The following is a 9,657-nucleotide window of genomic DNA, read 5'->3' as shown; positions in this document are numbered from 1 at the left end:
AGGAGGAGGAGGAGGAGGAGGAGGTGGTGGTGGTGGTGGTGGTGGTGGTGGAGGAGGAAGGGGGGGCGTCCCTATCATTCTTCGACTGCCAGGTAATAAAAACGATTTAACATGTTGGGAATGGAAGGTTTTTTTTTTTTTGGTGAGGGGGTGGAGGGAGCAGGACGCGGAGGGTGAAGCGGGGTCGGGGCGGTTGTTTTCGGGCGCGGGGAGCGGTTGGTCTCGGGGTGGGAGCGCAGCGGAGGTTAGCATGCTAGCGGCGCTGCTGCTGCTGCTGCTGCTTCGTCATTTGCCAGTCTGGGATGCGGCGCCGGGATGCTGCTGCAGAGGGAGGGCTAACGGTACCGTCTGGCCTCGGCCCCATCACCCCCACCCCCTCCTCCTCCAGCCCCATCCGCTCAAAAACACAGCGTCTCGGCTGGTCACACCGCGAACAAACAAACAAACAAACAAAACATCCCGGCAGCATCACCTTATACACCGTCATTTCACCACGGAGATGAAAATAACATCACGTCAGTTGAGCTAGCCTCGCTATGCTAGCTGCTGCTAACCCGCTAACGCTAGCATCCCTCTGCCAAGCCATCACAGGCCAGCTCGGCTTACACAATAATTTCCCTGACCCCTTTGACGTGAAGTCAGCTTTTTTTTTTTTTTTTTTTGTTGGGGCTGTAATAGTGAGCAATCACTACACGAGTCAAAGGAAGCATTTTATTTGCGTCTCGCCCATAGACTATAATGGAGCACGCCGAGCGGATGTTGTTATGTAACAGATAATGACACCACACGCCCTTGAAACAAAAGCTGTTGTTTCACTATTTGTTTGTTTGCATGCAGTGCAAGGCCTAATCATGTCCAATAAATTAGAGACGGGGCTGTCTGTGGCACCGAGGGCACACAGATGCGAACCGGCGTTTGTCGCCTTCTAAATATATAACGCCAGCTCATGTCTGCCATTGTTTTTGTTGTCATTGGATGGCGATGGCTCCCATTTGTTTTGCAGCCTTGCGTTTCCCTGCTGTGGTATATGTGCGCTGTGCATTCAGAGGGGATGCTCAGTCTTGTTGCTGCAGCACAAGCTCGTACAAGCATCTTTGCATCGCTCCTGTAGCTGCCATGCTCCGACTGGGATTGTTTGGCTGTCTGTTTGGGAATGCAGTATATCAATAACATGCGATAAGCTCATGGGGGGGCTGTGATCCCCAGCGGCTCATAGATGTGCATTGTGGTGTTAAGTGGTCCTCCAAGCACATATTTGGGAATGTAATCATGATCAGACTGAAAATCAGAGTTGTAGAGTAACTTTATGGGATAGGGGGTCCCAGACTGGGGTCCTGGAATGCTTAGGGGGGGTCATTGACAGGGCACTAGGGGATCCCACAGCCAAATGAAGATCAATTCCTTTTTGACTTCATTCATCAAAAGTTACTACAACATCCAAATGTGTAAAAAAAAAAAAAAAAAAAAAAAAATGCTATTCAGATTATTCAGAAATTTCACTCCTTTTACCCACAGGACAGACAGGCAGCAACATTTTTTTCCCAATGGGGCTTTAGTGCTTGGACAAAACCTTATTCCAGTGAGGGTGTGTGGGCTCACGCTGCGTAAAAGGGTTTGTGAATTGCGTCTCGATAAGGCACGGGTTGTCCCAGAATGGCATTTGATGTGCTGCAAGTAAATGTTTCCTCCGCGCCCTGTGTAAGAAACGCAGCCGGCGTCGGAGAAAGCTGTGTTCACCGAGTGCAGAGTTCAGTGACCGAAGCAAGAGACTGAAAGGTAGATATGTAAGACTGAGAGAAAGAGTGTGTGTGTGTGAGAGAGAGAGAGAGCGTGAAAGGGTGGGAAGGAGAGAAAGAAGGGTTAGAGACAGAGATGGAGAAACAAGAGCAGAAGGGAAGGAAGGAGGGAACATGGGATTGAGGGAGTAAAGGAGGGAAAGAAGGAGGGAAGGGAGTCAGGGTAGGAAGGAGAGACTGAGGTAAGAGAGCGAAGGAGCAAGGCAGTGCAAGAGGGAATGACGTAAGGAGGGAGGGAACGAGGGAAGGAGACAAGGAGGTATAAGGGGACAGGAAGTGTGTTGTGGGTATTAACAATGAGTCCCGGTCTCATGAAAGGAAACTATCCATAGACCTGCTGTTTTTTTTCTCCTTTCTCTCCTTTCTCTGCCTCTACTTCCTTCCAGCCTGACTCACCGCTGCAACGCCTGAACACCGAAGAAGAAGTAGAAGAAGAAGAAGAAAAGTGCAAGAGAGAGACAGAAGTTTAAGCAAAGGAGTGTTAGCAATAGGCAAGGGGGAAAAAAGAGGTGAGGAGACGGAGACAGAGAAAGAGAGAGAGCGACAACTGCAGGAAAAAGGAGAAAGTCAAGTTGGGTCGAGAGGGCGAGAGACATAGAAAGTGAGTGTGGGAACAAGAGAGAGAGAGAGAGAGAGGCTGCAGACTGACTGACAGATCTGAGTGGGCGCAGGCAGGCCTGAGGTCGGAGGTCAAGCAGATAGAGGCACTGCTGACCCAGCATTAGCCCCGCCCCTCTGCACCCGCTGAAGCCACAAACCCGCCCCCACCCGTCACCCTCCACCCACCTGACAGCCCCTCCAGGGTCACCAGACTGGGCGAGCTGGGAGAACTGGTGAGGAGGAGAGGCCACCATGAGCGACCAGAACGTCGTCAAGGAAGGCTGGGTGCAGAAAAGAGGTGAGCCGGCGTGTGTGTGTGTGTGTGTCTCCAACAGCTGGATTCACATACGTGTTTGTTTATTGATTTAATGGGCAAATTATGACATGCTGAATCAGAAAAAATGAATGAAATTTAATAAGCTGGATGGAAACTTCAACCCTGCTGGTCCCATCAGCGAGTCCAGCGTTGCAAACGTACACTCTGCTTTGCTCAAACCCGCAGAACTTTATTTTAAATTCTAGTGGAGATCCCGGATTTTCCAAAGATCCCAAATATGTCCGGTTAATTCCAGGGAAACGTGCGTAAAATGATGCACAAGACATGCAGATATTGTGTTTGATGTGATGCTGCAGCCATGAAACAATGGCATCTTGGCTTTAAAGTGCCAGCAGATACACAGAACCTATGGAAAAAAACAGTTTTTCCCAACATTGAAACTACTTAAGGAGAATTTAAGGGAAAAACTGGGGTTTGAAAAGCTAGACCTGGGTATTGGCACAGACCTCATGATGCAATATGCATCACAATATAGGCCATGATACATTGTGTGTCACAATACGCCGAAACAGGCCATATTCGCATGGCGGCCGTCTTCCTCTGACATCACACTCAGGGTTGGACGCTCAAATGCTGTAATCAAATGGATAACACTGTGCTGTTGTGTTCCAGTTTGCATATTTAATAAACGTAGAGAATCTGATGGTACTTTATCATTCCACTGCTTCCCGATTGATCAGCGACTGAGGAAACAGTGGATCCAGAGGGACATGGGGCCATATTTCAAAGTAAAACAACATGTCTGATCACCCGTTATTTCCTACCCCACTTCCTATCTAACGTCACCATTCGATAGCGTTACACGATGCAATAGGAAAAACGTGAATTGATTATTAAATATCAACAAACGTATTGGACACAGTTCTTTTAAAACCACTTATTAAAGTCTTTTCACTAGCCGTTGTCTTTTCAGTTGTTCGTCAATTGGGAAGCGGTGAAATAATAACAAATTGTCATATTTCTATGGCGTGCAACCTGGAGCACAGCAGTACGACATGATAACAGCATTTGAGCCTCCCGTCCTGAGCGTGGCGTCGGAGGAAAATGCCCGTCCTCTAAATATGGTCTTGAGTGTTGCGAAGTGGGTGGGGTGATTTTGGACGGACAGGTCTCCAGAAGTAAAAATCCCTTTTATTCTCTCCAAATGCACGAGACGGCAGTTTGAGCGTTTCAAAGGCTGACATGAAGCTCAGACGGCTGAATCATCGGTACAAACACATAGCAACTGTGTTGAAATAATTCAGCTCCATTGGACAAAGACAAAGATACAAGACTGCATACATAAAAAACGTATGGAGGGAAGTGAGTCCCACAGTGCACTGCTTCAGGAAACAGCCAGTTTTGCTGCGGGTCAAGTTGAGTTTTGTAGCTTTGAGTCGACTTCATGCACACGCTCCTCCATCATCTCAGCAGACACGTTTTGCTCCTCGCTGCATCCACTGACCTGGGATTCAGTAGAATATTGAATATATCTGAACACACATTTTTCCTTGTTAGCTGGCGTCTTCACCATAGCAACAGTTGCCGAGGCTCATGGGTAGTGTAGTGTTTTGTGTCTTTTTGGTGAACTGAGCTGACCGAAAGATGTGGTTTCTCACAAACGACACGTAAACATTTAAAAGTGGTGGCCATAGCATAACCCTTTGGTCTGGTATATTTATTCAGGAGACTCCTGTGATTCAGTGCTGAGTAGTAATATCATGGGTATGGGGGAAAAAAAAACAACAGTACTTACAGAACCTGTGGCTCTGCCCGCTTTGCAATTCTGTATTCTCCACCTAACGGACTGAAAATGTACGAGCAAAGCTTAAAACACTTATTGCATAACAGAACACCTGGGTGGATTAATGAGATGTACAACAGCTGTGGCCCAAAGGCTGGAGGAGCAGGCTTGTGACTGAAAGGTTGCCAGTTCGATCCCCGGGCTGGCAGGGAAGTGTGGATCGGGGGGAGTGAATGAACAGCCCATGTGTCCTTGAGCAAGACACTGAACTCCCAGTCTGTTCCACTGGAGCTGCCAGCGGGGAAGACTGCGGTTGTAGCGGCTAGAGTTATTACAGTTTTGTATTTTTCATTAGTTTTTTCCTTTTTGTTTCGTTTTTAATTTTTGTTTTCAGTTCGGATGAGCTTCCAGAGTGGCGTTGCTCATTTCATTTTAGTTTTTATTGTTTAAAAATGTATAGTTTTAGAATAATTTTTATTAGTGTCAGTATTAGTTTTAGTTAGCTTTTTTTTTAAAATTACATTTAGCAACAGAATTTTATTTTATGTTAGTTAATTTTGTTGGTGCACAATATTGTTTCAGATAATTTTTTTTTCTTAAGTCTAGTTTTTACTTATACTTATTTCAGTTAACTAAAATGTTTTTTTTCTCTCCTAGTTTTGGTTTTTAGTTTAGTTTTAGTTAACTATAATAACCTTGGTACTGGGCATACTGGGTGTAATTGTACTGCACATGTACTGGGTGTAAGGGCGTGGCTGAAAAACAGCAGCATGCTCCGTTTACTGTCCTGGGTAAAAAAAAAAAAAAAAAAAAAGGTGTCAAAAAAGGGGTTAGAAATGGACTCAGTTGAACTCAGAATTCCCATTCTGACTGAAGTGGATGAGCGATGCGTATTAATACAAGGGGCTGCAGAGTCAGTACAGTATTGTGAATTGTAATATCATGATTCTCAGCTGTTTTGCTCAACTCAAACGCGTTTGCTTGAAGCGGAAGAGGTTTTTGTTGCACTGAAGAAAGTCTGCACTATAGTGTTGTGAATAGTGACGTGGAAAGTGGCGTTGGACTTCCTGAAGTTTTGCCTTTCAACTATCTGCCCGCCTCAACCTGCTAGAAATGTCAGACCTGCTGTTCAGTCCGGTATATGTGTCTTATTATTTCATTATTGCATTGTTTCCATTGTTGTTGTTCAGCCACACGTTGTTTTTGTTAGAAATCTTCGTGGAGCTCCACTTAAATGATCATACATTGTGATTTGGATCTCCAGAATAGATGATTGTGGAATTTGGAAACACTAAAACATTTAATGTCACTCAGTCATCGTTAACAATGTCAGCAAAATACATTAAGTCTCATTTCATTTCATGAATGTCTGCTGTGTTTACAATAGTCGAGCTGCTGCAGATGCAAAAGCTGCAGAAGAGCAGTTCTGTTCTCCAAATAATGAAGACTAATCATTTTGTGATTAATAATCTCAATCAGAATATGTAGCAAAATAATCTAGGTTCATAACTTCATTTGCAACTGTGCAGCCTGATTACCAAATCAGTTTTTTGATGAAAACATGAATATGACCCACATTAACTGACAATACTAACCCCGGTTTGGCTACTCCCAGGTGATGGAGCAACACATAAATCACATTTAAAAAAACAAAAACAAAAAACAACTATTTTGCCACATAAAATAATGTAAAATTCACTTGACAGTTGGATAGAAACACAGATTGTGTGTGAAACTGCTCTAGGTGTGTGTGCGTGTAATATTATTTCATTTTTTTTAAGCGAGGCATACATGTTTATATGGCTCATGTAATCCAAGATTCTCCCTCTTGATTTTATATTTTAGTTCCCGTCTCTGTTATCACTAAAATAGCCGGTAGAGCTCGGTGTCTGAAGGAGAACTTTGATGTTGATTGACATGTGATCTGTTGTGGGGATTGAACCTGCGGCCATGATGTTACAGAACAGGCTGTCCGGCTACCAAGTCTTCTTGCCAGCCACATTTTGGAACAGCACCTCCAAACAAACAATGGCTGTTAACCTGCCAAAATGGCGAGCACAGAAGGCGAGTTGCCGGCTGCTGCAGCTCGGTCGGAGCAGCGGCGCTTCGGCCTGTTCACTTCCCACAGTGGTCTGAGTGTGCCTGAGGTGTGTTTGTGCGGTTTGAGCCCGGCTCTGCTGGCAGGCAGGCAGGCAGGCAGGCAGGGGAAGTCTCTGCCGTGGCATTAGGATGACCTAACACCCTGGTTCCTTCCTCTGCGGCCCCCACAAGTCCCTGAATTGTTTAGTGCACCTCTGTGTGCTCTTACAATAAGAGCCTGCACACAGAAACATGCTCTCCACAACTCTGTGCAGCGTCCAACACCGAAACTCACCGCTCTCAAACAGAACGAACATTCATTTCCACTCATTTGCACATCTTTAGAAGTTAAGAAAAATCAGACACATGATTACCCAGTTTTGGTCTTTGGTAGGGCTGGATGAGATGTCGATATTAATATCGCACAGGGCTGGATATCAACTTGGATTTTGGATAATATCGTGATGTGGCTTGCGTTGTCTTCTCCTGGTTTTAAAAACTGCATCACAGTAAAGGGATGCAGTGAACTTATTGGTATTGCTGCAATGAGTCATTGACTGCTAAAAAAAAAAAAACATTGCTTATAATGAAATAAAAAAAATCCCAATCAGTTTAGTTATTTATTCAGTAAAAATGCCTCACTGAGTTCACTAAGATGCTGACATTGTCTTCCTTTTCTGTTTTCATATCATTATAACATGAATACTTTGGGATTTTTTGGCTGCTGGTCAGACTAAGAAAGACATTTGAAGACACCACTTTATTATCTGATCACTTGACGTTAGACTTTGTTGTTATTTTTGACACTTTGTTGTAGGGCATGTGTATTGCTATTCAGGGCTTCTGAGGTCTGTCATAATCAGGAAGAATACTTCCATTTTCCACACATGGAAATGTCTTGGAAAATTATTAAGTATGCTTAAGGGTGTATTCAGACCTGTGGCTCGTTTGCTTTGTTCCGATTCAGCGACTAAATCGATACAGTTGTTGCATTTTTCTTTTGGGTCGTTTGTGTTGTCAAGGCAACAGTCCGTATCGGTCCAAAGTTGTAAACAAATGCCATGCGCGGGCCAACTGTTCTCTCATTGGTCAGAAATCCCGCAAGGAAAATACCCCGGGAACAGCAGCCATGGAACATCAACAGCGTGTGGCTCATTTGTTTTTTTGTGTTTCTATGGTTACTATACCAGTGTTCTGTAAATGAAGAAAATATCCAGTTCTACCAGGAATCCAGACTGCGCATTGAAAATAATGTCTTACTGCACCTACTTCTTCTTCTGTTGCTTCTTCTTCTGCTGTTTCTTTTTTTGGTTGACAACTGGGTGCATTACTGCCCCCCTCTATTGGAGAGTGAACCACAGTTCTGAGTCATTTGTGTCGGTTCTGTTCTCACTGCAAACGAACCGCTCCAGGGCTTGAAAGGAAGCGAGCCGAGACCAGCCGGTCTAGGCGATCTCGGTCCGCTTGTTTCATCCCCGCAGCCGAGCGCGATTGCTGTGTTCACACGTGTCCAAACGAACCGATCTTTCGAGGGAAACGCTCACTGTTTCGGAACAACCGCTCGAAACGAGACAGGTCTGAATACACCCTACATTTTAGGAAAAGTCACAGATATTTTAAATAATGATCTAAATCCTCACAAGTTGAGCTGGATACATGAGAAGTGCTGTTTCTGAAATCTGCTGTCATGTCAGAGTCGAGATGTGGCGGAGGCTGTGAGCTGTAAAACCCAGGGCAGCTTGACCGGGAGCGAGGGGCTCAGGGCGGTCACAGACCCCTGGACACCCTGCTCCTGGTGTTTGTTACACACCAGCTAGCTAACTGCCACCCTTATTTTTGTGTCATAGTGGTATCTGGTGAGTTAACCCTTTGAAACCTGAGCAAATTCACTTGATTTCTTTCCAAAACATGGGGAAAAGGAAATGAGCAAGTGAGCAAACGAGCACAAAACAGTCATTTTTTATAGCGTGCCAGTGTGCATCCTACTACTTTTCTGGATCTCCTTTTCCAGTGCAGATAACGGAATGGAAAAAACGGAAGTAATAAATTACCTGGTTGTAAGTAATAATTGTTATTGAATTGTGAATGTTAGTGAAAATTTTGCAAAAAAATGACCAGAACATTAGTAATAAATTTCAAAAAATATCCTTGTTTTGCAAACTTTTTGTTTGCAAAACAATACCGAAACAGCAGTAACAAGTTTCCAAAAAATTACCGAAACGTAAACAATAAAAGTCAGGCCGTAACAAAAAAAAAAAAAAAAAGATCATCAAACATATACCAATTTATTAGCCAAAATAACCTGAGAAAAGTATATTCATAATTGTTAAAATGACATAACCCTCATGGACCCTGGAGCTCGTTTTGAATCCACTGCTCAGGGGATTCTGGGGAGAGTAGCTGTAAAATGCAACAACTAACAGTAAACACAGATTGTACCTGTGTGTTATCTACCTGCCGTTTGACAGAGCAGCGACTGAAGTGAAGCTGCTGGCTGCTGCAGACGTTCTCTGGCTGCTCTGCTGCTGGAGGAAACTCGGCTCGGCTGTCTGCTTGATGTGACCGAGTTGTCAAAGTCGTCTCAAGTTGTCTGAGTGCATCACACATCTCGTCTCTCTCTTTACGCCGAAGCCTTTGTCATCCTCATCACGCTGTGTCTCTGAAGGCTCGTGAGTGAGAGTCAGATGTGTGAAAATAGTTTGGGGAGAGTTTTGATGGCATGTGCTGTTTTTTCTGGGTAAATGTTGCAGCGGTTCAGATGCCGGATGGTGAGCTGAAGCTGAAAAAGAAAAAAAAAAACACACCGTATTACCTTTAGGTCTGGTGCTAATCTGAGTCCAGCACATTTGTACATTTCTTACACCTGGGGATTAAAAAATGATTTTGACGAGCTGGGAACTGAGCTGAGTAAGATTTAATCATTTGTGCATGTCATACTAGGTTGTCAACAAGGCGGTTAAATGTCGCTACAAAGTTTGGCTAAATTTGGGCGAGGGAAGCGCTGATATTTCAGCGGGGTCCCTTGACCTCTGACCTCCAGACGTCTGAATGAAAATGGGTTCTCTGGGCAGCCACGGCTCTCCCACCTTGTGCCCACCTTCTGCTAATCCCATGCAGTTTGG

General features: G+C 44.6%; 1 protein-coding gene across 3 annotated transcripts in view; it reads left to right on the top strand.

Annotated features, from left to right (window-relative positions):
- akt3b (v-akt murine thymoma viral oncogene homolog 3b) overlaps positions 1-9,657 on the top strand; it is a 27,471-nt gene continuing 17,814 nt past the window's right edge. Inside the window, exons 1-3 of one of the 3 annotated variants that reach the window (XM_030057152.1) lie at positions 1-23; positions 61-92; positions 2,183-2,694. In XM_030057152.1, the coding sequence (XP_029913012.1) occupies positions 2,649-2,694 (46 nt within the window). In that variant the 5' untranslated portion in view covers positions 1-23; positions 61-92; positions 2,183-2,648. Of the gene's footprint in view, positions 93-1,491; positions 1,777-2,182; positions 2,695-9,657 lie in introns of those variants that run through there. The other 2 variants (XM_030057083.1, XM_030057224.1) reach the window with 2 other exon arrangements.

This window comes from Myripristis murdjan, chromosome 1 (genome assembly GCF_902150065.1).
Source record: "Myripristis murdjan chromosome 1, fMyrMur1.1, whole genome shotgun sequence".
Taxonomy (NCBI): Eukaryota; Metazoa; Chordata; class Actinopteri; order Holocentriformes; family Holocentridae; genus Myripristis; species Myripristis murdjan.
This window is presented reverse-complemented; position numbering and strand designations above follow the sequence as displayed.